Here is a 27980-nt window from a genome sequence, read left to right on the forward strand (position 1 = left end):
CCCAGCTGGGAGTGGAGGAGAACTAATCCATCCACCAGGCAGGATTTGAATGAAAATGTGGGCCCGCAAAGGTAAAAAGAAGGAATACCTGACGGTGAAGGACCTGCAGAACATTCTGGACACGTGCAAACTGCGCCTGGGTCAGATCGATGAGGTGTGGCCCAACATTTACATAGGTAACGTGTAAGTATGCCACATGTTTTCATGCGCGTTTTTAAAACCCGGGCTGTGACCTCTGACCCCTCTCTTCCAGGTCAGTGGCTCAGACCAAGACGGCCTTGGTCCAGTTGGGGATAACTCACGTCTTGAACGCCGCGCACTCCAAGAAAGGCAGCATCGGGAACCAGGGCTTCTACGGCAAGGACTTTGAGTACTGCGGCATTCCTGCCGACGACTCCACGCACTTTGACCTGGATGTTTACTTCCGACCCGCCGCCGACTTCATTCACAAAGGACTCAAAGCTCCCCACGGTAGCTTTTCTATTTCTTTCCATGCATTTTAAACGGTGAATCTATGTATGAATATTATGTTAACATTTTAATAGGGATGTCCGATAAATGTGTTAAAATGTAACATCGGAAATTATCGGTATCGGTTTTTTTATTATCTGTATCGTTTTTTTGTTGTTGTTTTATTAAATCAACATAAAAAACACAAAATACACTTACAATTAGTGCGCCAACCCAAAAAACCTCCCTCCCCCCATGTCTTTCTGTTATCAATATTCTGGTTCTTACATTATATATCAATATATATCAATACAGTCTGCAAGGGATACAGTCCGTAAGCACACATGATTGTGCGTGCTGCTGGTCCACTAATAGTACTAACCTTTAACAGTTAATTTTACTCATTTTCATTCATTACTAGTTTCTATGTAACCGTTTTTATGTTGTTTTACTTTCTTTTTTATTCAAGAAAATGTTTTTAATTTAGTTATCTTATTTTATTATTATTTTTAAAAAGTACCTTATCTTCACCATACATGGTTGTCCAAATTAGGCATAATAATGTGTTAATTCCACGACTGCATATATCGGTTGATATCGGTATCGGTTGATATCGGTATCAGTAATTAAAGAGTTGGACAATATCGGAATATCGGATATCGGCAAAAAGCCATTATCGGACATCCCTACATTTTAATAGTATACATCAAAATATAATAGTATTTAACAGTATTTATGTTATTTTTATATATTTTTTTTCATATATCTGAAATATCTAATGTGGCATACATAAAAATTTACCTATTTTAAACCACGAGTCCCAGAAGGCAAATTATCGGTATCGGTTTTTTTATTATCTGTATCGTTTTTTTTTTTTATTGTTTTTTTTTATTTTTATTTTTTATTAAATCAACATAAAAAACACAAGATACACTTACAATTAGTGCACCAACCCAAAAAACCTCCCTCCCCGCATTTCTTTCTGTTATCAATATTCTGGTTCCTACATTATATATCAATATATATCAATACAGTCTGCAAGGGATACAGTCCGTAAGCACACATGATTGTGCGTGCTGCTGGTCCACTAATAGTACTAACCTTTTAACAGTTAATTTTACTCATTTTCATTAATTACTAGTTTCTATGTAACTGTTTTTATATTGTTTTACTTTCTTTTTTATTCAAGAAAATGTTTTTAATTTAGTTATCTTATTTCATTATTATTTTTAAAAAGTACCTTATCTTCACCATACATGGTTGTCCAAATTAGGCATAATAATGTGTTAATTCCACGACTGCATATATCGGTTGATATCGGTATCGGTTGATATCGGTATCAGTAATTAAAGAGTTGGACAATATCGGAATATCGGATATCGGCAAAAAGCCATTATCGGACATCCCTACATTTTAATAGTATATATCAAAATATAATAGTATTTAACAGTATTTATGTTATTTTTATATATATTTTTTCATATATCTGAAATATCTAATGTGGCATACATAAAAATGTACCTATTTTAAACCACGAGTCCCAGAATGCATTGCATTGAAAAACTATGCATTTGTGCAAATATTAGTTATTCATACAAAATGATGCTATTTATCAATACAAAACCCAAAACCAGTAAAGTTGGCAATTTGTGTAAATGGTAAATAAAAACAGAATACAATGATTTGGAAATCCTTTTCAACTTATATTCAGTTAAATAGACTGCAAAGACAAGATATTTAACGTTCGAACTGAGAAACCAAATTTGTTTTTGGTATATAATCATTAACTTAGAATTTAATGGCAGCAACATATTGCAAAAAAGTTGGCACAGGGGCATTTTTACCACTGTGTTACATGGCCTTTCCTTTTAACAACACTCAGTAAACGTTTGGGAACTGAGGAGACCAATTTTTGAAGCTTTTCAGGTGGAATTCTTTCCCATTCTTGCTTGATGTACAGCTTAAGTTGTTCAACAGTCCGGGGGTCTCCGTTGTGGTATTTTAGACTTCATATTTCGCCACACATTTTCAATGGGAGACAGGTCTGGACTACAGGCAGGCCAGTCTGGTACCCGCACTCTTTTACTATGAAGCCACGTTGATGTAACACGTGGCTTGGTATTGTCTTGCTGAAATAAGCAGGGGCGTCCATGATAATGTTGCTTGGATGGCAACATTAATGCAAAAAAAGTAAAAAACTAGAAAGAGGTGGGGGTGGATTTGAGAAGAAAACAACCCAATGTATGAGAATGACGTTGTATTACGAGATTTATACGAAATGAGAATAAAAACATGTACAGTACATTGACAGAAAAACATCACATAACGTATGTGTGTGCTTTAAATTGAGTTAATTAAAGGGGCTTGTGTCTGCTAACTTGCTAGTAGCTAGTAACGTTAGCCTTTTTAGCTGCTAGCTTGCAAGCCACGAAGCTAGTAATTGAATGCTAATCGTAATTTGTTATTGTTGTGGCTTAATCTGTGTTTATTAATCTGGAATTATCCACAGATCGTAATGTTTTGGAATATTTCATTTAAAAAATACATGGAAACATTTTAAACATTATGGAATTAATTTCTTAAAAAAAACAACAACAACAAGATGGAAGGTGAAAATATTTGTAATATTATCAGAAGCAGAAGAAATGAGGGGGTAAATAATGTTGTGGAGAACAAATACAGACAATTAAATTGTATCCTAAAAAGACATACGTCACTAAATTCATAATATAAAGGGAAAAAAATCCCAACTTTAACAAAATGTTAAAATAATTGTTGTATTGTGAGGAAATTCTTCTTTGAGAAAATCGCAATTTAAAAAATTATTATTAGTAGAGTTTTTTGTAAAGAATATATTTAGAATAAAAAATAATAAACTCATATTATGAAAATAAAGTTATGATTGTATTATAAATCTGAGAATAAAGCTGCAACATTATGAAGGGGAAAAATAAACTTACAAACGGAATATTTTTTTTTAAATATTTGGTGATTTTCAAATTAATTGAAAAATTTTTTTTTTTAGAAATATCATTTTTTAATAGCTTTTTTTTAGAAAAAAAAACAAAACTTATAAAATTATGATAATAAGTTAAGTTAAAGTACCAATGATTGTCACACACACACTAGGTGTAGCGAAATTATTCTCTGCATTTGACCCATCACCCTTGATCACTTCCTGGGAGGTGAGGGGAGCGGTGAGCAGCAGCGGTGGCCGCACCCGGGAATCATTTGTGGTGATTTAACCCCCAATTCCAACCCTTGATGCTGAGTGCCAAGCAGGGAGGTAATGGGTCCCATTTTTATAGTCTTTGGTATGACTCGGCCGGGGGTTTGAACTCACAACCTACCGATCTCAGGGCGGACACTCTAACCACGTCATGATTGTAGTATAAATGTAAAAAAAAACTAAAATTTAAGAGAATAAAGTTGCAACATTATAAAGAGGTAAGACAAACTTACAAATGAAATATTTTTTTTAATATTTGGTGATTTTCAAATTAATAGAAAAAAACCTAAATTTTAAAATATTTTTTTAATGGCTTTTTTTTTTTTTTAATTGATTAAAAAAAACCTCATAATATTGTGGTAATAACGTCATGATTGTGGTATAATGCAAACAAAACCCCTCAAATTTAAGACAATAAAGCTGCAACATTATAAAGGGGAAAAAATTATAAATGGAATATTTTTTTAATGTTTGGTGATTTTCAAATTAATTAAAAAAAAAACTTAAATTGAGTTTTTTTTTTTCAAATAGCTTTTTTTAGAAATGTTTTTGAATAAAAACCAACTTATAATATTGTGGTAATAACGTCATGATTGTAGTATAAATGTATAAAATACACCCTCAAATTTAAGACAATAAAGCTGCAACATTATAAAGCGGGAAAACAAACTTACAAATGATTTTTTTTTAAATATATTTGGTCATTTTCAAATTAATTGAAAAAAACTGAAATTTAAAAATATATTTTTTTAGAATTTTTTAAAATAAAAAACAAACTCATAATATTGTGGTAATAAAGTCATGATTGTAGTATAAATGTGAAAAAACCCCTGAAATTTAAGAAAATAAAGCTCCAACATTATAAAGGGGAAAACAAACTTACAAATTGAATATTTTTTAAAGATTTGGTGAGTTTCAAATTAATTGAAAAAAAAACTCTAATTAAAAATATACATTTTTAATAGCTTTTTTTAAAGTCAAAATTTGAATAAAAAACAAACTCATAATACTGTGGTAATAATGTCATGATTGTAGTACAAATGTAAAAAAAACCCTCAACTTTCAAATTAATAAAAAAAAAACTATTTAAAAATATATATTTTTAATAGCTTTTTTTAGAAAAAAATTTGAAGAAAAAACTAACTCATAATATTGTGGTAATAACGTCATGATTGTAGTATAAATGTAAAAAAAATAACCCTCAAATTTAAGGGCATAAAGCTGCAACATTATAAAGGGGAAAAACAAACATTTTTTATATTTGGTGATTTTCAAATTAATAGAATAAATATTTTTAAATTGAGTTTTTATTCAAATTGCTTTTTTTTTTTTAAACATTTTTTAATAAAAACACACTCACTATGTTGTGGTAATAACATCATGATTGTAGTATAAATTAAAAAAAACAAACTCAAATTTAAGAGAATAAAGTTGCAACATTATGAGGGGGTAAAATAATATACAAATGCAATTCAAATATTTATTATAGATTTCAAATGATTTGGAGGTGTTATTTAAAAGAATGTGCTGTGACGCACAAGTCAACACAAACGCAAATAAAAAAGACCTTACCTTGCAGAACATCACCAGCAATAAAGGGTACAAGGAGCAGCAGATGTCAGACCCAGTCTGCAAAAAGAAAACAATTTCATTGCGGCGCCAAAAAGAAAACCAAATATTGTCCACAGAGCCTGACAGGCGTCTGATGATATTAATACAAGGCCAGTAATCCCTCCTCCTAATTCTAAGCCCAATGGCCACATGCCGTGTGCTCCTCCTCAGGGAAAGTGCTGGTGCATTGCATCATGGGAATGAGCCGCTCGTCCACCCTGGTGCTGGCCTACCTCATGATCTACCAGCACCTGCCCCTGGAGCGGGCCCTGCAGCGGCTGGTGAAGAAGAGAGCCATCTACCCCAACAGGAACTTCCTGGCTCTGCTGCTGGACTTGGACCTGCAGCTCACCAGGAAGAACAACAACACCTGTCAGATCTTGTGACCTCACTACAACTATATAAACTAATGTTCCATCAAGCTGCAGGTGGCGATCCAACACTGGCTGCAAGAGTGTCATGGTGCTGATGTATTTATTCTACTTACTGTACATCATCATTTATCTTAGACGTTGTATGCTGATGGACTATGGTATTTATTCTACTTACTGTACATCATCATTTATCCTAGACGTTGTATGCTGATGGACTATGGTATTTATTCTACTTACTGTACATCATCATTTATCTTAGACGTTGTATGCTGATGGACTATGGTATTTATTCTACTTACTGTACATCATAATTTTTCTTAAATGTTGTATGTTGATGTACTGTAGTATTTATTCTACTTACGGTACATCATCATTTATCTTAAACGTTGTATGCTGAAGTACTGTAACATTTATTCTACTTATTGTACATCATCTTTTATTTTAAACGTTATATGCTGATGTACTGTAGTATTTATTCTACTTACTGTACATCATCTTTTATTTTAAACGTTCTTTGTTGATGTACTGTAGTATTTATTGTACTTATTGTATATTATATTTTATTTTAAAAGTTATATGCTGATGTACTGTAGTATTTATTCTACTTACTGTACATCATCTTTTATTTTAAACGTTCTTTGTTGATGTACTGTAGTATTTATTCTACTTATTGTATATTATATTTTATTTTAAAAGTTGTATGCTGATGTACTGTAGTATTTATTCTACTTGCTGTATATCATTTTCTTTTAAAAGTTGTATGCTGATGTACTGTAGTATCTATTCTACTTACGGTACATCATCATTTATCTTAAACATTGTATGCTGATGTACTGTAGTATTTATTCTACTTACGGTACATCATCATTTATCTAAAATGTATGTTGATGTACTGTAGTATTTGTTCTACTCACGGTACATCATCATTTATCTAAAATGTACACTACCGTTCAAAAGTTTGGGGTCACCCAAACAATTTTGTGGAATAGCCTTCATTTCTAAGAACAAGAATAGACTGTCGAGTTTCAGATGAAAGTTCTCTTTTTCTGGCCGTTTTGAGCGTTTAATTGACCCCACAAATGTGATGCTCCAGAAACTCAATCTGCTCAAAGGAAGGTCAGTTTTGTAGCTTCTGTAACGAGCTAAACTGTTTTCAGATGTGTGAACATGATTGCACAAGGGTTTTCTAATCATCAATTAGCCTTCTGAGCCAATGAGCAAACACATTGTACCATTAGAACACTGGAGTGATAGTTGCTGGAAATGGGCCTCTATACACCTATGTAGATATTGCACCAAAAAGCAGACATTTGCAGCTAGAATAGTCATTTACCACATTAGCAATGTATAGAGTGTATTTCTTTAAAGTTAAGACTAGTTTAAAGTTATCTTCATTGAAAAGTACAGAGCTTTTCCTTAAAAAATAAGGACATTTCAATGTGACCCCAAACTTTTGAACGGTAGTGTATGTTGATGTACTGTAGTGTTTGTTATACTTACTGTATATCATATTTTATTTTAAAATTTGTATGCTGATGTACTGTAGTATTTATTCTACTTACGGTACATCATTTATCTTAAATGTTGTATATTGATGTGCTGTAGTATTTATTGTACTTACGGTACATCATCATTTATCTTAAACATATGCTGATGTACTGTAATATTTATTCTACTTATTGTATATTATTTTTTATTTTAAACATATGCTGATGTACTGTAGTATTTATTGTACTTATTGTATGTCATTTTTTATTTTAAACGTTTTATGCTGATGTACTGTAGTATTTATTCAACTTACTGTATATCATATTTTATTTTAAAAGTTGTATGCTGATGTACTGTAGTATTTATTCTACTTTCGGTACATCATCATTTATTTTAAACGTTGTATATTGATGTACTGTAGTATTTATTCTACTTACGGTACATCATTTATCTTAAATGTTGTATGCTTATGTACTGTAGTATTTATTCTACTTACTGTATATGATATTTTATTTTAAAAGTTGTCTGCTGATGTACTGTAGTATTTATTCTACTCGCGGTACATCATCATTTTTCTAAAATGTATGTTGATGTACTGTAGTATTTATTCTACTTACGGTGAATCATCATTTATCTTAAACATATGCTGATGTACTGTAATATTTATTCTACTTATTGTATATCATTTTTTTATTTTAAACGTTGTATGCTGATGTACTGTAGTATTTATTCTACTTATTGTACATATTTTTTTATTTTAAACGTTATATGCTGATGTACTGTAGTATTTATTTTACTTACGGTACATAATCATTGATCTTAAACGGTGTATGCTGATGTACTGTAGTATTTATTCTACTTATCGTACGTCATTTTTTATTTTAAACGTTATATGCTGATGTACTGTAGTATTTAGTCTACTTACAGTACATCATCTTTTATTTTAAACGTTTGCTGATGTACTGTAGTATTAATTCTACTTATTGTATATCGTATTTTATTTTAAAAGTTTTATGCTGATGTACTGTAGTATTTATTGTACTTACTGTACATCATAATTTATCTTAAAAGTTGTATGCTGATGTACTGTAGTATTTATTGTACTTACGGTACATCATCATTTATCTTAAACGTATGCTGATGTCCTGTAGTATTTATTCTACTTACGGTACATCATTTATCTTAAACCCATGCTGATGTACTGTAGTATTTTTTCTACTTACTGTACATCATTATTTATTTTAAAAGTTGTATGCTGATGTACTGTAGTATTTTTTCTACTTACGGTACATCATAATGTGTCTTAAATGTTGTATGTTGATGTACTATAGTATTTATTCTACTTCCGGTACATCATCATTAATTTTAAACGTATGCTGATGTACTGTAGTATTTATTCTACTTACTGTACATCGTTTATTTTAAACGTATGTTGATGTTCTGTAGTATTTATTTTACTTACTGTACATCATCTTTTATCCTAAACGTTGTATACTGATGTACTGTAGTATTTATTCTACATACTGTACATCATCATTTATCTTAAATGTTGTATGCTGATGTACTGTGGTATTTATTCTACTTACTGTACATCTTCATTTATTTTAAACGATGTATACTGATGTACTGTAGTATTTATTCTATTTACGGTAGATCATCTTTTATCATAAATGTTGAATGATTTGCTCGAAATGGACCAAATAAATGTACTGCATATGTTTCTTTGTGACAACATCATTATGTAAATAAATGTACAGATAAATCTATATCTACCTATTTTGGTTTTTGAATATATTATAAATATATATATATTTTTGTCAATGTTTAGTCACAGTTTAACATTTTGAACAACAAAACAATAATTTAAGTAGGATTTTGTGGCTTTTTCATTTAGTGTTTCATTTTAGTGATTTACAACAAAAAGTAGGAAGCGGATATGTTTAGCTATGAAAAGCTTCATCGTTTGCTAATTAAAAAAAACATTGCCAGTTTTTTGTTTTTATCTAAAGCAACCAAACATTTATGTTATAAATGATATTTTTTATGAAATAAAAATGTCCACAACAATTTTCTATATTATTTAACAACAATAATAGATTTTTCATACAGAGTATTTTAATTTTATTACTAAATACATTTCTTAAATCTTTTTAAAGTAACAGTATTTCTGCACCCTACTTTATCATATATACATACCATATATACATATATATATATACATATATATATATATATATATATACATATATATATATATATATATACACATATACACATATATACATATATATATATATATATATATATATATATATATATATATATATATATATATATATATATATATATATATATATATATATATATATATATATATAATATATATAATATATATATATATAATATATATAATATATATATATATATATTAGGGATGCAACAACTAATCGATTAAAATCGATTATTAAAATAGTTGCCGATTAATTTAGTCATCGATTCGTTGGATCTATGCTATGCGCAGAGTTTTAAAAAAATTTTTTTATAAAATTTGTATTTATTTTTTTTAATAAACCTTTATTTATAACCTGCAACATTTACAAACAGCTGAGAAACAATAATCAAAATAAGTATGGTGCCAGTATGCTGGTTTTTTTCAATAAAATACTGGATAGGATAGAAATGTAGTTTGTCTCTTTTATCCGATTATTAATCGATTAATCGAAGTAATAATCGACAGATTAATCGATTATCAAATTAATCGTTAGTTGCAGCCCTAATATATATGTATATATATATATATATATATATATGAAATAAATAAATAAAAATTCCTCAAAACATTAATAGAAAGGCAATAAAACATTTATATTATAAAATAAACTTTGTTAAAAAATAAACAATTAAAAATCTATGAATTTACATTTTCTTATATTATTTCTATAACCTATATTTAACCACAATGATAGATTTTACATACATTTTAAATGTTTTATATATTTTTAGGTAATATTCTTAAAGTAACAGTTTACTTTTGGATTATTTTTGTTCAGTCATACTAAATAATTTTTCAATAAGTCACTAAATCAATCAAATACAAAATAAATTAAAAAGCAACACAACATTTGGATTATAAAAATAAAATTCACATAAACTTAAAAAACAACTGAAAAAAACTACTTTCACACTTTCTGATATTAGTTCTATTTTTTTTAACAGCAATGGTGAATTTTATACGCAACACAATATAAAAATAAAAAAACGGTTACTTTTAAAAAATCTTTTTCCCCCTCATTGGTGAATTTCTTTTGAGTTTTCTTTTATGATGACTAAAAAATTAAAAAAAAACAAAAAACTATTTTTTAAAGTAATAGTACTTTGTTGTAAAGTCTAATATATATATTTTTTTAATGTTTGTATAAAATAATACAAAAAAACAAAAAAAAACCCTGAATTAGAAAGCACACAAAGCAGATATTTATTTATAACAGTAACGACATGTAAATATGGTTTAACTGCTTTAAAAATATGTAAAAAAAAGGAAAGAAAATACAATCGAATTAAATAAAATTAATTGAAAAATAAATTGTGCTTGTAATTAATTTAAAATCATTATATTGAATTTATTAATACCTTTGAAGAAAATTCACAAAAATGTATGCACGGTATCTCCAAATGTGCAAAAGAAAACCAAAAAAATTGAAGTATTGCATCACATTAGATGTTTGTGCTGTCTCAATAACGACCTGCTGTTAAAATGCAATGAAAACAGTCCAGTTATCAATGCAACTATTATAACAATTTGTTCCAACATTCTCTCGTCACTCTGCTAACCTTTCAGGAAGATGACGCCGGAATTATTTTGGGTGAGGGGCTGAAGCGCTGATGTTAAAATAGCCGAAAAGGTTGCCGGGTAGATTATGGCGGTGGCCGCGGAGGGGTAGGAAGAAGAGGAGGAGGACGACAACGTTTGTGTGGCTCGTACTTTTGAGACGTGAGGAGTTTGAAGATAAGGCAAGTGTCTGACATCTTATTTTGTAGTTTGCACTTTGAATATCATATTCATGTGATTTTTTTAAAATGAATGAACTGCAAAAAAGCACATCACAAATCACCAAAAAAAAAGTGCATTTCTTCCCATCTTTAATTAGAGCAGGAAGGACGGGTTGGCCTTAAGAAAGCCAACATGGCCGCCGTCATCGGGGGACATGTGACTGTGGCTTGTGGGCGCTAGCAGGATCAATAAAAAGCAGAAAACGCTCTGCAGGACACATGTTGCTCAGCTCCTCTTACACATACGCTGGTGTGAAGCCATGGCGTGTGTGCAAGTGAACATGCACATTTACAGGTCTCTTCACAAAGACCTTCTGACCTTGGGATTGACCAATTTTTTTTTTTTTTTTTTAATTACACAGTGCATTTATTTACATTTGACCGTTTTAGTGCTCCCACCGTTGACCAAGGACAATGAAAACTGCGTTTGACTACAGTGGTGCCTCAACTTAAGAGTAGAGATGTTCGATAATGGCTTTTTGGCCGATATCCGATATTCCGATATTGTCCAACTCTTAATTACCGATTCCGATATCAACCGATACCGATGTATACAGTCGTGGAATTAACACATTATTAGGCCTAATTTTGTTGTGATGCCCCGCTGGATGCATTAAACAATGTAACAAGGTTTTCCAAAATAAATCAACTCAAGTTATGGAAAAAAATGCCAACATGGCACTGCCATATTTATTATTGAAGTCACAAAGTGCATTATTTTTTTTAACATGCCTCAAAACAGCAGCTTGGAATTTGGGACATGCTCTCCCTGAGAGAGCATGGGGAGGTTGAGGTGGGGGTGGGGGGGGGCTAGGGGGTAGCGGGGGGTGTATATTGTAGCGTCCCGGAAGAGTTAGTGCTGCAAGGGGTTCTGGGTATTTGTTCTGTTGTGTTTATGTTGTGTCACGGTGCGGATGTTCTCCCGAAATGTGTTTGTCATTGTTGTTTGGTGTGGGTTCACAGTGTGGCGCATATTTATAACAGTGTTAAAGTTGTTTATACGGCCACCCTCAGTGTGACCTGTATGGCTGTTGACCAAGTATGCATTGCATTCACTTGTGTGTGAAAAGCCGTAGATATTGGACCGGCACGCAAAGGCAGCGCCTTTAAGGTTTATTGGCGCTCTGTACTTCTCCCTAAGTCCGTGTAGACAGCGGCGTTTTAAAAAAATCATAAATTTTACTTTTTGAAACCGATACCGATAATTTCCGATATTACATTTTAAAGCATTTATCGGCCGATAATATCGGCAGTCCGATATTATCGAACATCCCTACTTAAGAGTGTTTGGGGATAAGAGCAGTTTCTCAGCTAATCGTTATGCTTTGTTACAAGCGTCCCCGCTAATAGTTAGCGTAGCAAATGTCACGTTAAACCCCGTTATAGCTACCCAAAACAGCATTAGCTTATAGCTCGAGATCGACATTACCAACGGTCCCGCTAATTTTTCATGTGTGTGAGCAAACGCAAAAACCCTGACTACATAATAAATTACAAGTTTTATTTTAATAATCAAAGTACTTTCCATGAGATTATTTTCTAATGTAAGTGATTTTGGTCCACTCATAACTTGTTTTTCATGAGCTATGTTCAAGTATTGTATGTCTGGGTGGGGGTCCTGCTTTGTACCCCTTTCAGAGATCACCTTTAGTTCTTCTTAAAACATTCACATGTTGCACAATGAGATGTAAGCATGGTATAAAGTGTACATTCCTGTCACTTTCTGTCTGTAAAATATATCTTTTTTATGAGCATTTCTGTAATCTAGTGACAGCATTTCATGATTAATATCCATAAATTAACATTCCTAATATATGACAGTAGAATAAGCACACATCTGATTGGGTAGTTATAGTGTAAAGTTACATGTTTTATTATAATAATGAAATGACAGCAGTCCTTTTCATGAGATTATTTTCTAATATAGGTGATTTTGGTCCACTTACAACTTGTTTTCCATGAGCTATGTTCTAGTATTGTATGTCTGGGTGGGGGTCCTGCTTTGGAAATAATTTGTACCCCTTTCAGAGATCACTTTTAGTTCTTCTTAAGACATTCACATGTTGCACAATGAGATGTAAGCATGGTATAAAGTGTACATTCCTGTCACTTTCTGTCTCTAAAATATATATTTTTAGTGAGCATTTCTGTGATCTAGTAACAGCATTTCATGATTAATATCCATAAATTAACATTCTTAACAAATGCCAGTAGAATAAGCACACATCTGATTGGATAGTTATAGAGTAAAGACCTGGGGCCGTACTTATCAAGCTTCTTAGAGTGCCATTTTACACTTAAGTCCTGAGAATTTGCGAAATTTAGTCCTACTCTCAAACTTAAGAATAAAAGCTTTTTATCAACGTTCTTAAGTCTAAGAATCACTCCTACTCTCCACGATATTTAAGAGACCTTCAGAGGTGTCTTAAGTGGTTAGGAGTTGCCAGCAGGGGATGGCACTGAGGCGAGAGAGACGTGCGCGAACGTTCAGGGAACGGAACAATGTTTTTGTTTTTTTTGATGACGAGCAGCTGATCAAACGGTATCGTTTAGACAGAGCGGATATTATTTTTGTCACAGATTTAATACTTTTCGATTCTTTGTTGATTTCTGCATGTGTCTGCAGTGGGCTAGTATATATAGAGCCACCCACACCAGTTTCAAATTAGTTGCCTAATTAATGAATTGGAAAGAAAATGTTATGACAGTAGCGTATGTGTGTGGCCGTGAGGTGAGTGACGTCAGTGAGTGTGTGGACGATAGAAGAGAGGGAGCGGTAGCGTGAGTGGCGGCGGGGACTAGTTTGTTTTGTATTATTTTGTAGTTTATTGTCAAAATATACACTCCCATTGTCCACTTAAATATTTCCAAGATATTTCTTTATTCTTAGACAACGGATTCCATTCCGTGATTGGTCATTTCTATGGACACAGAAATGACGTCACCTAAAATTCCGTTTACGGCACATAGTAATGTCGTAATTCAGCTCTGAGTGTGACACTTAAGATTCAGTCCTACACTTCGCTGAAAGTGTGAGTAAGACGCTTGATAACTAACTTTTAAGTGCAGCTTTCAGCGAAGAATTTATTTACTCTTAAGTCAACTCTTAGCAGACTTCTTAGGAGTAATTCTAAGAAGCTTGATAAGTACGGCCCCTGGTATTTACACTGTGTGATGCTGGAGTTGTCCGACTTTTTGTGTGAGCAAACGCAAAAACCCTGACTAAATAACAAGTTACATGTTTTATTATAATAATCAAATGACAGCAGTCCTTTTCATGAGATTATTTTCTAATATAGGTGATTTTGGTCCACTTACAACTTCTTTTTCATGAGCTATGTTCAAGTATTGTATGTCTGGGTGGGGGTCCTGCTTTGTACCCCTTTCAGAGATCACCTTTAGTTCTTCTTAAAACATTCACATGTTGCACAATGAGATGTAAGCATGGTATAAAGTGTACATTCCTGTCACTTTCTGTCTGTAAAATATATCTTTTTTATGAGCATTTCTGTAATCTAGTGACAGCATTTCATGATTAATATCCATAAATTAACATTCCTAATATATGACAGTAGAATAAGCACACATCTGATTGGGTAGTTATAGTGTAAAGACCTGGGGCCGTACTTATCAAGCTTCTTAGAATTACTCCTAAGAAGTCTGCTAAGAGTTGACTTAAGAGTAAATAAATTCTTCGCTGAAAGCTGCACTTAAAAGTTAGTTATCATGCGTCTTACTCACACTTTCAGCGAAGTGTAGGACTGAATCTTAAGTGTCACACTCAGAGCTGAATTACGACATTACTATGTGCCGTAAATGGAATTTTAGGTGACGTCATTTCTGTGTCCATAGAAATGACCAATCACGGAATGGAATCCGTTGTCTAAGAATAAAGAAATATCTTGGAAATATTTAAGTGGACAATGGGAGTGTATATTTTGACAATAAACTACAAAATAATACAAAACAAACTAGTCCCCGCCGGCACTCACGCTACCGCTCCCTCTCTTCTATCGCCCACACACTCACTGACGTCACTCACCTCACGGCCACACACATACGCTACTGTCATAACATTTTCTTTCCAATTCATTAATTAGGCAACTAATTTGAAACTGGTGTGGGTGGCTCTATATATACTAGCCAGAGGTGTGGACTCGAGTCACATGACTTGGACTCGAGTCAGACTCGAGTCATGAATTTGATGACTTTAGACTCGACTTGACAAAATGTAAAGAGACTTGCAACTCGACTTAGACTTTAACATCAATGACTTGTGACTTCACTTGGACTTGAGCCTTTTGACTTGACATGACTTGCTACTTTCCCCAAAACCCAAAGCTTAAAAAGTTATTTGGGAGCGCTCCGTATCTTTCATTTTGTACGTGTCTGTCTGTCTATCAGCGTGTGTGCTGCCTGTCAGCTGGTGTGCTGTCAGTACAACAGCCAATCAAATTAGTTATACGTTGTTTTCATCACACAGCTCTCATCCAATCAAATTGCAGGACAACCACCGAACAAGAGTTGTCAAACAATGCGGCAGAGAGAAACAATTATGCCAAAGTTGGTTTCGTTCGGGTATAAAAACTACGACTTGGTCAACAAAAAACGAATTGCGTATGCAAATCACGCAGTTCGAATATTACAGACGGAGACGCAACAACTTCCAACTTCGTTCGACATTTGAAGTTGCCCAAAGAAGGGTAAGTTTTGAATGTAAGCTAACGTTTATTGGCTAAGTAACATGACTTTTATTTGCTGTGTAGTTAAATCAGTGAGGCTGTAAACTCACTGCTAATGTTATAACCATAGACATCTTATAAGGGTACGCAGCATCGAGCGCTACTGCCTACTGGCGCAGACGAGACGCGGGGCCGCCATCTTGGAGTGGTGATCCGCTCCATTCAGTGCAATTAATTTGTCAGGAGCAATGAACTGTCAGCGCATTTAATTCATTTTACCTCACTGAATACCACTGATTTTCACGCGGTTTTTTGTCATACGTGTAGCTATGATAACGGACACATGTTTTGGCAAGTTTTATTATTCATAGTTTGCTTAACAGTAATATAATATTCTTATACGCTATAAGTGACCAGACGTCCGAGATCAAAACTGGGAATATGATCCCAGAGAAGGGGGAAAAAACGGTAAGCTATTTTTAAATTGAAGAAACAATATGATTAGGTTATATATACATGCGTATATCCTACATAAACAATGTATGAATACATTAGATATCTATATATCTTAGGGACCTATAGACTGTATCTCTGTTGCTGCAGCAGCAGAGAGTTTATTCTGTCTTGACACTTTGTATTGATATTTTGTATTACATTCTTCCCTTAAATGATCATGTTTACAGTGATTGTTATGTATGTATTTTTTATGTATGTCGCTTTGGATAAAAGCGTCTGCCAAATACTTAAACATATATAAACACCTGAAAGTCTTTATATCAGCTAAAACCACCAATCTGTTTCACTGGATTCAGAATAAAACCAAATTCTGTCTTACCCAACAACGTTAGTATTTGAATATTGTTACTTGAAGACTTATTCCTGGTTACAATTATACTGTTAAGAAAGTATTGTCTTATATTTTGCCTAAAATGAGAACGCATCATAATCAGTGGCGGCTGGTGAATTTTGTTTTAGGTGGGGCTGAAAGTTTGTAAACCAAACCCCTGTAGGGGCGTCATCCTCCCCCAGAAGATTTATTTGTGATTTTCACATACAAATATTGAAGATCTTTGCTCCTTCTCAACTCTGTGGTAATATTATTTTCATAAAATACAACCAATAGTATGTTAATGTTTGTTTTTGCAAATGTGTTTATTCTGTAAAGGAATGAGTTAAATGTTTAAAATTGTTTAAACTATTAAAATTACTGTTAATAGTGCTATTATGAATTGCAATGTCAGCACAATTTTTTTTCCTGCAATTTCAAATGCACTTGTTTTAATAATTACATACAGCGTTTTAAAAGCATACACAATCTGTGTAAAAATATTAGTCTGTGGTTAAAAGGACTTGAAAGGACTCGAAACTCAAAATGCAGGACTTGGGACTCGACTTGAGACTTTCCAGTCTTGACTTTGGACTTGACTCGGGACTTGCCTGTCTTGACTCGGGACTTGACTCGAGACTTGAGGGCAAAGACTTGAGACTTACTTGTGACTTGCAAAGCAATGACTTGGTCCCACCTCTGATACTAGCCCACTGCAGACACATGCAGAAATCCACAAGGAATCGAAAAGTATTAAATCTGTGACAAAAATAATATCCGCTCTGTCTAAACGATACCGTTGGATCAGCTGCTTGTCATCAAAAAAAAAACAAACATTGTTCCGTTCCCTGAACGTTCGCGCACGTCTCTCTCGCCTCAGTGCCATCCCCTGCTGGCAACTCCTAACCACTTAAGACACCTCTGAAGGTCTCTTAAATATCGTGGAGAGTAGGAGTGATTCTTAGACTTAAGAACGTTGATAAAAAGCTTTTATTCTTAAGTTTGAGAGTAGGACTAAATTTCGCAAATTCTCAGGACTTAAGTGTAATATGGCACTCTAAGAAGCTTGATAAGTACGGCCCCTGGTATTTACACTTTGTGTGGTGTTGGAGTTGTCCGACTTTTTGTGTGAGCAAACGCAAAAACCCTGACTAAATAACAAGTTACATGTTTTATTATAATAATCAAATGACAGCAGTCCTTTTCATGAGATTATTTTCTAATATAGGTGATTTTGGTCCACTTACAACTTGTTTTCCATGAGCTATGTTCTAGTATTGTATGTCTGGGTGGGGGTCCTGCTTTGGAAATAATTTGTACCCCTTTCAGAGATCACTTTTAGTTCTTCTTAAGACATTCACATGTTGCACAATGAGATGTATGCATGGTATAAAGTGTACATTCCTATTACTTTCTGTCTGTAAAATATATATTTTTAATGAGCATTTCTGTAATCTAGTAACAGCATTTCATGATTACTATCCATAAATTAAAATTCTTAATAAATGGCAGTAGAATAAGCACACATCTGATTGGATAGTTATAGTGTAAAGACCTCGTATTTACACTTTGTGTGGTGTTGGAGTTGTCCGTCTTTTTGTGTGTGCAAACGCAAAAACCCTGACTAAATAACAAGTTACTTGTTTTATTATAATAATCAAATGACAGCCGTCCTTTTCATGACAATATTTTCTAATATAGGTGATTTTGGTCCACTTACAACTTGTTTTCCACGAGCTATGTTCTAGTATTGTATGTCTGGGTGGAGGTCCTGCTTTGGAAATAATTGATACCCCTTTCAGAGATCACTTTTAGTTCTTCTTAAAACATTCACATGTTGCACAATGAGATGTCAAACTCATTTTAGCTCAGGGGCCGCATGGAGAAAAATCTGTGCACACGCGGGCATTAAAACTAAAAAATAAAGACAACTTCAGATTGTTTTCTTTGTCTTACTTCGGCCAAAAATAGAACAAACACATTCTGAAAATATTACAATAAAAATATAGAAAAAAATACCAGCAGCTGTAAAGTTTAGATCCATGAAGGAAAGAAGAACGTGAATGAATGTTTATAACTGAATACATTAAAATATGCATAAAAATGTGTTTTCTTTTGTATTATTGTTTTTCATGAATTAAGTAACGTTTATGACAACCTTTTTCCAAAAGTCAACATAGAATTAGAGCTATAACAGGATAATGCATTCATTTATCATTTGTTTTCAAAACAGTGGGTCCCCAAAAATTTACTGTGGGACCCCATTTGTATGACTTGATGGGGTCCCTGGGACCCCATTTTGAAAATTCGTAGCGCCAACACTGATGGAGTATTGGTGCGTGCAAAACAGCAGCAGGCGGCTGTGGCTTGCGGGCCGGTTCTTACAATAATCAAATATCATCCCGGGGGCCATAGATCATTCATTCGCGGGCCGGATCTGGCATTAAAACATTTTTAATTGTAAGTTTGATTTTTAAAAAAAATCAATTTCCATTTTTATTTTATTCACTCAAAAATCATGAATTAAAAGAAGCCGAAATAAATATAAACGTATAATATTTTAAATAGAGATTTACATTGTTTTGTTCGACTGTCCCTTTTGTTCCATAAATGAACACCTTTGATTGAAATGCATCTTTTCTGTTGTCACTGTTGTAAAACTAGATGGTTTCAATATCTCAATTCCTTTTAAATTAAAATGACAGACTTTTTTTTACAAATATGTTTTGAATATCGGTTGGTAGAATTGTTCTATATGCTTTATACATCATTTTTAGAATATTGTATTCTACCAGTTCATTATATTTCAGTACATTCAACTGTTTAAATATGTGAATGTGGAGTGAATGAATTTTGGGTTCTCATTTCTATGTGAGTGTTTTGAGTATCTAGTCGATAGAAAAGCGCTATATCAATCTAATACATTATTATTATCGTTATTATTATTATTATTACTACGCTTGTCAGAATAATTGTATCTAAATTATCACAAAACTTTGTGTTACATTGAGTTCAGCTCGCCCTGCGAGAGGACAAAAGCTGTCTTTGATCCTACCAAGCAAAAGGCTTGTAAAACTCCACTGTGTAGGATGGGGAGCGACATGAGGGTGTCGGTTTCTTTGATGTATTGGAACCCACAGGAAGATTTTGTCTTTACCCGAGATCTACAAAGCTGAGAGGAGGCAGGGCCTGACCTCCCTCCAAGCACATTTTCTTTGAACTGTTTAACGACCTTTTCTTTGAACTGTTTTGTAACCAAAGGCGATGGCTGTTTACGACCCCCCTCCCTTAGAAACAGCTGTTGCCATGTAATCAGGGAAAGTGTAAATAAAAGAGGAGGCGTACAATCTTTCGTCAGAGCGTGGTGGAACACTGTACAAGGGTACAGGCGTACGCGCTCTCCTCATTGAGCCAAATTTAATTCTGTCTCTGTTTGATTCCTTGCTTCTCGTCTTGTTTAATAGATGTCATCAGTGTTTGAACCTGACAACGCTACTGTATTGTAATGTTGGTCACTATGGTGGTACTTGGAGAGCCAAGTGTTTTTTGAGGTGGTATTTGGTAAAAAAAAAGTTTGAGAACCAATGCTCGAAGCCATTGGAGGTTCGTAAAAAATGTTTTTTACCTGATTATTGCAGAGAAAGTGGAGCATCCGGTCATGCCTCGAGGTCTGAGGAGCTTAGCGAGCCCGGAAGGGGGACCTAGCAGGTACGAGAGCCCCCCGGCGTCGGAACTGCACCGGCTGATGTGGACCAAGAAAGGCAGCGACAGTCACCACATGGACCAGGTCCAGCCGAGGATCTACTTGGGAGACATGTGAGGCTTTTCGTACAACTGCAATAATACGCACGGAAAATACCACAAACGTTCTGTCTTCAGGCGCGCGGCCAAAGACAAGAGGAGTCTGCAGGCTCACTGCATCAGTCACGTGCTCAACGCCGCCGACGGCAAGTTCAACGTCAACACGGGCGCCGCGTTCTACCGCGACACCAAGATCACGTATCACGGCGTGGAGGCCTTCGACATGGTGACCTTCAACCTCACGCCCTTCTTTTACCCGGCAGCTGACTTCATCAAAAGAGCTCTGGGCTCACCCACAGGTAACAAGTTTGCCACGTCGCCAGTTGACAAAACTCAATTCCGATTCGCTTTTTTGCGAACTTTCTAGGCCCCGAGCTGACTTTCAGGTGCAAACGTACAATAAAAAATTATATTACAAGTAGCAAACCAAATCGGTAGCTCAAAAAGTTGTTCGGATTGCATTTGTTACGTTAATGTTAACGAGGGTTTTAGTGTTATGCGGAACAGTGTCTCCGATCTTGTAACGTTAACGAGGGTTTTAGTGTTTTGCAGAGCAGTGTCTCCGATCTTCGTACAAACTGGCTTTTTGAAACTTTTGGATTGTATTTGTACGTTAACGTTAACGAGGGTTTTGTTATGTCAGACCCACTCGACATCCGTTGCTTTCGGTCTCCCCTAGAGGGGGGGGGGTTACCCACATATGCGGTCCTCTCCAAGGTTTCTCATAGTCATTCACCGACGTCCCACTGGGGTGAGTTTTTCCTTGCCCGTATGTGGGCTCTGTACCGAGGATGTCGTTGTGGCTTGTACAGCCCTTTGAGACACTTGTGATTTAGGGCTATATAAATAAACATTGATTGATTGATTGATTGATTTAGTGTTTTGCAGAGCAGTGTCTCCGATCTTCGTACAAACTGGCTTTTTGAAACTTTTGGATTGTATTTGTTACGTTAACATTAGCAAAGGTTTTAGTGTTTTGCGGAACAGTGTCTCCGATCTTCGTACAAGCTGGCTTTTTGAAACTTTTGGATTGCATTTGTACGTTAACGTTAACGAGGGTTTTAGTGTTTTGCAGAGCAGTGTCTCCAATCTTCGTACAAACTGGCTTTTTGAAACTTTTGGATTGTATTTGTTACGTTAACGTTAACCAGGGTTTTAGTGTTTTGCAGAACAGTGTCTCCGATCTTCGTACAAACTGGCTTTTTGAAACTTTTGGATTGCATTTGTTACGTTAACATTAGCAAAGTGTTTTGCGGAACAGTGTCTCCGATCTTCGTACAAGCTGGCTTTTTGAAACTTTTGGATTGCATTTGTTACGTTAACGAGGTATGCAGTATTTTGCCAAACAGTGTCTTCGATCTTTGTACAAACTGGCTTTTTGAAACCTTTGGATTGCATTTGTACGTTAACGTTAACGAGGGTTTTAGTGTTTTGCAAAACAGTGTCTCCGATCTTCGTACAAACTGGATTTTTGAAACTTTTGGATTGCATTTGTTACATTACGTTAGCACGGGTTTTAGTGTTTTGCAGAACAGTGTCTTGGATCTTCGTACAAACTGGCTTTTTGAAACTTTTGGATTGCATTTGTACGTTAACGATAAGGAGGGTTTTAGTGTTTTGCAGAGCAGTGTCTCCGATCTTTGTACAAATTGGCTTTTTGAAACTTTTGGATTGCATTTGTTACATTACGTTAGTAAGTGTTTTAGTGTTTTGCGCAGCAGTGTCTCCGATCTTCATACAAACTGAATTTTTGAAACTTTTGGATTGCATTTGTAACGTTAACAAGGGTTTTAGTGTTTTGCAGAACAGTGTCTCCGATCTTCGTACAAACTGGCTTTTTTGAAACTTTTGGATTGCATTTGTTACGTTAACATTAACCAGGCTTTTAGTGTTTTGTAGAACAGTGTCTACGATCTTCATAAGAACTGGCTTTTTGAAATGTTCGGATTGCATTTATTACGTTAACGAGGGTTTTACTGTTTTGCGGAACAGTGTCTCTGATGTTCGTACAAACTGGCTTTTTGAAATGTTCAGTTTGCAATTTTTTTGCAGAACAGTGTCTCCGATCTTCGTAAAAACTGGCTTTTTGAAACGTTTGGATTGCATTTGTTACGTTAACGAGGGTTTTACTGTTTTGCGGAACAGTGTCTCCGATCTTCGTAAGAACTGGCTTTTTGAAATGTTCGGATTGCATTCGGATTGCATTCGTTAACGAGGGTTTTACTGTTTTGCGGAACAGTGTCTCCGATCTTCGTAAGAACTGGCTTTTTGAAATGTTCGGATTGCATTCGGATTGCATTCGTTAACGAGGGTTTTACTGTTTTGCGGAACAGTGTCTCCGATCTTCGTACAAACTGGCGTTTTGAAACTTTTGGATTGCATTTGTTACATTATGTTTGCAAGATTTTTAGTGTTTTGCGGAGCGGTGTCTCCGATCTTCATACAAACTAACTTTTTGAAACTTTTGGATTGCATTTGTAACGTTAACAAGGGTTTTAGTGTTTTGCAGAACAGTGTCTCCGATCTTCGTACAAACTGCCTTTTTTAAACTTTTGGATTGTATTTGTTACGTTAACCAGGGTTTTAGTGTTTTTCAGAACAGTGTCTCCGATCTTCGTACAAACAGGCTTTTTGAAATGTTCGGGTTGCATTTTTTTTTGCAGAACAGTGCCTCCGATCTTCGTAAAAACTGGCTTTTTGAAACGTTTGGATTGCATTTGTCACATTAACATTAACTAGGGTTTTAGTGTTTTGCAGAGCAGTGTCTCCGATCTTCGTACAAATTGGCTTTTTGAAACTTTTGGATTGCATTTGTAACGTTAACGAGGGTTTTAGTGTTTAACACTTTCTCAGTCTTTTTTGCCAAAAACAAAAGTGCCAGCTTTTTTGAAACCTGTTGCAGGCATCAAATTCCAAATGAGCTAATATTTGCAAAAAATAAAGTTTTCCAGTTCAAACGTTAAGTATCTTGTCTTTGCAGTGTATTCAATTGAATATAAGTTGAAAAGGATTGGCAAATCATTGTATTCTGTTTTTATTTACCATTTACACAACGTGCCAACTTCACTGGTTTTGGGGTTTGTACATTGCTACGTTTTAATCATTTTGTACAACTTTATTCTCGTACTTTATCGCATAGAATTACCAATTTATTCTCTTGTAAATACTCCTACGTACATCTCGGAACTGGAGTATCGCATTTCGGACCGAAGTCCAATCTGGAAAAAAGATGGGGGTTTCATGTGGCTTGTGCTGACAAAAGCGCCGCGATGTGTTAGCCTTTTCCTGGCTTTTGTTGTGGGTCTGTACAAGTAGTGGTTGTGCGACATGACAGTAATGGGATGAGGCCTCTTCCTTCACACTCTGACTGAGCTGAGGGCTGTGGGGGGGCTCCGGCGTTGTGTGGCGGGAGCCTGCACTGTAATCCCCGACAAAAGTGCACAGCTGCCAAGACAGTTCAATTACGCGCTCCTGTGCGCCCTAATCCTCGCGCCCGCCGATAAGGCGGCGAGGATTACCGTGTGTAGAAACATTTGATGCAACACATCAGTGAAAAACTTTTAGTGGAGAGTTACGAGTCCCTTCTCCTTTCCCCTCGACTTTGCCTGGGATGTGTGTGGGACTTTTAATCCGCCGGAGAAGTCACAAATGAGTCAGTTAGACTAAAGTTGGCTGCAATAATCCGGTTGTAGCGAGGTTGTAAACGCAGACGTGGAGGTGACGGAGGGTGGCTGAGCTGCACCAAGTGAGCAGAGAACCTTCTAGCACAGGCAAAATACAGCCACATGCGGCCCATTAAAATTTTCAATCCGGCCCGCCGAACGTTTTACATCATTTTTTTAGACTTTTAACATTAAAACTGTCGCCGCCATTATGATGTGCAGTGCTGTTTTTAAATGACCGTAAGTCTTGAAATATATAAAGTAGGGATGTCCGATAATCGGCCGATAAATGCGTTAAAATGTAATATCGGAAATTATCGGTATCGTTTTTTTTTATTATCGGTATCGTTTTTTTTATTATTTTTTTTATTTTTTATTAAATCAACATAAAAAACACAAGATACACTTACAATTAATGCACCAACCCAAAAAACCTCCCTCCTCATTCACACAAAAGGGTTGTTTCTTTCTGTTATTAATATTCTGGTTCCTACATTATATATCAATATATATCAATACAGTCTGCAAGGGATACAGTCCGTAAGCACACATGATTGTGCGTGCTGCTGGTCCACTAATAGTACTAACCTTTAACAGTTAATTTTACTCATTTTCATTAATTACTAGTTTCTATGTAACTGTTTTTATATTGTTTTACTTTCTTTTTTATTCAAGAAAATGTTTTTAATTTATTTATCTTATTTTATTTTATAATTTTTTTTTAAAAGTACCTTATCTTCACCATACCTGTTTTTCCAAATTACACATAATAATGTGTTAATTCCACGACTGTATATATCGTTTGACATCGGTATCGGTAATTAAAGAGTTGGACAATATCGGATATCGGCAAAAAGCCATTATCGGACATCCCTAATATAAAGTATTTCAATGGTTGAAATTTGCGCTTTTGGTTGTTATACAAGTCTTTACGGTAATCTACGTCACAGCAGCTCGGACGAGGAACAAAGCAGAGTGGGCGGGGTTTGTTTTCAGAGCAGCCAGCCCAAAACACGTGTGTCAGAAATAGATGCAGAAGTAAATTTTTACAACAAATTTCTGCATAAAAGTGATAATATATCATATTGTAGGTGTTTATTACCCTTTGCATTCATATTTCGCTGTTTGTTACATTTTTGTTGTGTTTTGCTTGATTGTAAAATGTCTATCGAGGAGCTGGTCTGAGAAGTAAAAGAGGAGCGATGTTCATCCATCCATCCATTTTCTACCGATTGTCCCTTTTTTGGGGGTCGCATTTTTGTTGCGTTTTGCTGTGTTGATGGAGAGGGGATGTGACGTCCATATGTTGTGAATATTCAGTGTTTTGTCGTTCATAGTTAATATTGTAAATCCCACATTCTTTATTTTCATGTACATTCTGGGTGTCTCATTCTGTAAAAAAAAAAAGTAAAATTCCATTCGGTTTTTTAAGGCGGCCTGTCATAGTGTTTTTAGCATTCAATCAGACATCACTATGAGGTTTTGTATTAGTGTTCCAGACACATTTTTTTCTTTAAAATAATTGTCCAGGCCTGATGTAAGAGCTTTCATAAGAAGAAAGCAAAGGGACTAGAGATGTCCGATAATATCGGACTGACGATATTATCGGCCGATAAATGCTTTAAAATGTAATATCGGAAATTATCGGTATCGGTTTCAAAAAGTAAAATGTATGACTTTTTAAAACGCCGCTGTACGGAGTGGTACGGACGTAGGGAGAAGTACAGAGCAGTTGCATCTCCCAGTCATACTTGCCAACCCTCCCGATTTTCCCGGGAGATTCCCGAATTTCAGTGCCCCTCCCGAAAATCTCCCGGGGCAACCATTCTCACGATTTCCACCCAGACAACAATATTGGAGGCACTGCCTTTGCGTGCCAGCCCAATCACATAATATCTACGGCTTTTCACACACACAAGTGAATGCAAGGCATACTTGCTCAACAGCCATACAGGTCACACTGAGGGTGGACGTATAAACAACTTTAACACTGTTACAAATATGCGCCACACTGTGAACCCACACCAAACAAGAATGACAAACACATTTCGGGAGAACATCCGCACCGTAACACAACATAAACACAACAGAACAAATACCCAGAACCCCTTGCAGCACTAACTCTTCCGGGACGCTACAATATATACCCCCCGCTACTCCCTACACCCCCCAACTCAACCCCGCCCACCTCAACCTCCTCATGCTCTCTCAGGGAGAGTATGTCCCAAATTCCAAGCTGCTGTTTTGAGGCATGTTAAAAAAAAATGATGCACTTTGTGACTTCAATAATAAATATGGCAGTGCCATGTTGGCATTTTTTTCTCCATAACTTGAGTTGATTTATTTTGGAAAACCTTGTTACGTTGTTTAATGCATCCAGCGGGGCATCACAACAAAATTAGGCATTATAATGTGTTAATTCCACGACTGTATGTATCAGTATCGGTTGATATCGGAATCGGTAATTAAGAGTTGGACAATATCGGAATATCGGCAAAAAAGCCATTATCGGACATCTCTAAAAGGGACATTAGAAAAATCTTATTTTCCCTAAAAGGAGCATTGAGGCTTTGAAGTGTGTTTTAACTGAAAACTCAATTAATCGAAAAAATTCATCAATAGATTACTAAAATGTCACATCGCTGCAGCCCGAGACTAATCCAACTCGTCCATCTTTAAGGAGCAGAAAGTGGCCTGCTAACACTTTAGCTAGCAGTTCAACCCCTATTGTTTTGCTAGGTGGAGTGCTGGTCCACTGCGCCATGGGTCTCAGCCGCTCAGCCACCCTAGTCCTGGCCTACCTCATGATCCACGAGAGGATGACGCTCCCCGAGGCCATCAAGGCCGTCAGCGCCAACAGAAACATTTCGCCCAACGCCGGCTTCCTGAAGCAGCTGCGAGAGCTCGACAACGAGCTGCAGCGCCATCAAGGGGTCGGGAGGTGCACTTCCAAGGTTGGAAGTGGAGTGAAATAAAAGAACTGTTTTGATGATTTCATGACTCATTACCCATAACGCATTTTGTCTTGTTACGGCCTCCATTTTTTTTGAGAATATCCTTACAACTTCCCTTCAATCATTTGTTAGGATTTGAGCGTAATTCTACATAACAGGTTGGGGACAATCCACAAATGTCAGGTTCAAACAGTGATGACATCTATTAAACAGACAAGAAGCAAGGAATTAAACAGGGACAGAATTCAATTTCGCTCATTGAGGAGACTCGTCTGGGCTGTACTCTTTGCACAGTCTCCCACCACGCTCTGACGAAATATTGTATGCCTCCCCTTTTATTTGGACCTTCCCTGATTACATGGCAACAGCTGTTTCTAAAGGGACGGGGGTCGTAAACCTCTGCTGCCTTTGGTCACAAAACAGTTCAAAGAAAAGGCGCCTGGAGGGGGGTCAGGTCCTGCTTCCTCTCCGCTTTGTAGATCTCGGGTCAAGACAAAATCTTCCTGTGGATTACAATAGATCAAAGAAACCGACACCTTCATGTCGCTTCCCATCCTACACAGTGGAGTTTTACAAGCCTTTTGATTGGTAAGATCAAAGACAGCTTTTGTCTGCTCACCGGGAACTCATTGAAACACAAAGTTTTGTGATAACTTAAATACAATCATTCTGACAACAAACTTACATTTTTATTTCAATACAAATCTCTAAGCTAGCTCAGTCCCGATTACGCAATTAGCAGCTATATCAGTCGAACACCAAAAGTCCAAATAAACACATACAGATGCTTTACATCTCAAATGTCGTCTGCAATTTGTTGTGCTTACACAGGATCAGGACTCAAGAATACTAG

The 27980-nt window shown here is 35.4% G+C and overlaps 1 protein-coding gene across 1 annotated transcript; it reads left to right on the plus strand.

Annotated features, from left to right (window-relative positions):
• LOC133655696 (dual specificity protein phosphatase 13B-like) lies at nucleotides 1-27148 on the plus strand. The gene is made up of 5 exons (XM_062056085.1): nucleotides 1-183; nucleotides 254-471; nucleotides 20349-20526; nucleotides 20590-20810; nucleotides 26913-27148. Exons 1-5 carry the CDS (start codon nucleotides 50-52, stop codon nucleotides 27146-27148), a joined length of 987 nt encoding a protein of 328 aa, XP_061912069.1. The 5' UTR covers nucleotides 1-49.
• Nucleotides 27149-27980: the final 832 nt, after the last annotated feature.

This window comes from Entelurus aequoreus, linkage group LG08 (genome assembly GCF_033978785.1).
Source record: "Entelurus aequoreus isolate RoL-2023_Sb linkage group LG08, RoL_Eaeq_v1.1, whole genome shotgun sequence".
Taxonomy (NCBI): Eukaryota; Metazoa; Chordata; class Actinopteri; order Syngnathiformes; family Syngnathidae; genus Entelurus; species Entelurus aequoreus.

What these genes read in the sequence shown, in the direction of transcription:
- LOC133655696 (XM_062056085.1), top strand. Translation starts at nt 50, where the DNA reads ATGAAAATGTGGGCCCGCAAAGGTAAAAAGAAGGAATACCTGACGGTG. An exon ending in AGGACTCAAAGCTCCCCACG is followed by an intron (nt 472 to 20,348) that starts GTAGCTTTTCTA and finishes TGATTATTGCAG; the next exon opens with AGAAAGTGGAGCATCCGGTC. An exon ending in AGGATCTACTTGGGAGACAT is followed by an intron (nt 20,527 to 20,589) that starts GTGAGGCTTTTC and finishes TTCTGTCTTCAG; the next exon opens with GCGCGCGGCCAAAGACAAGA.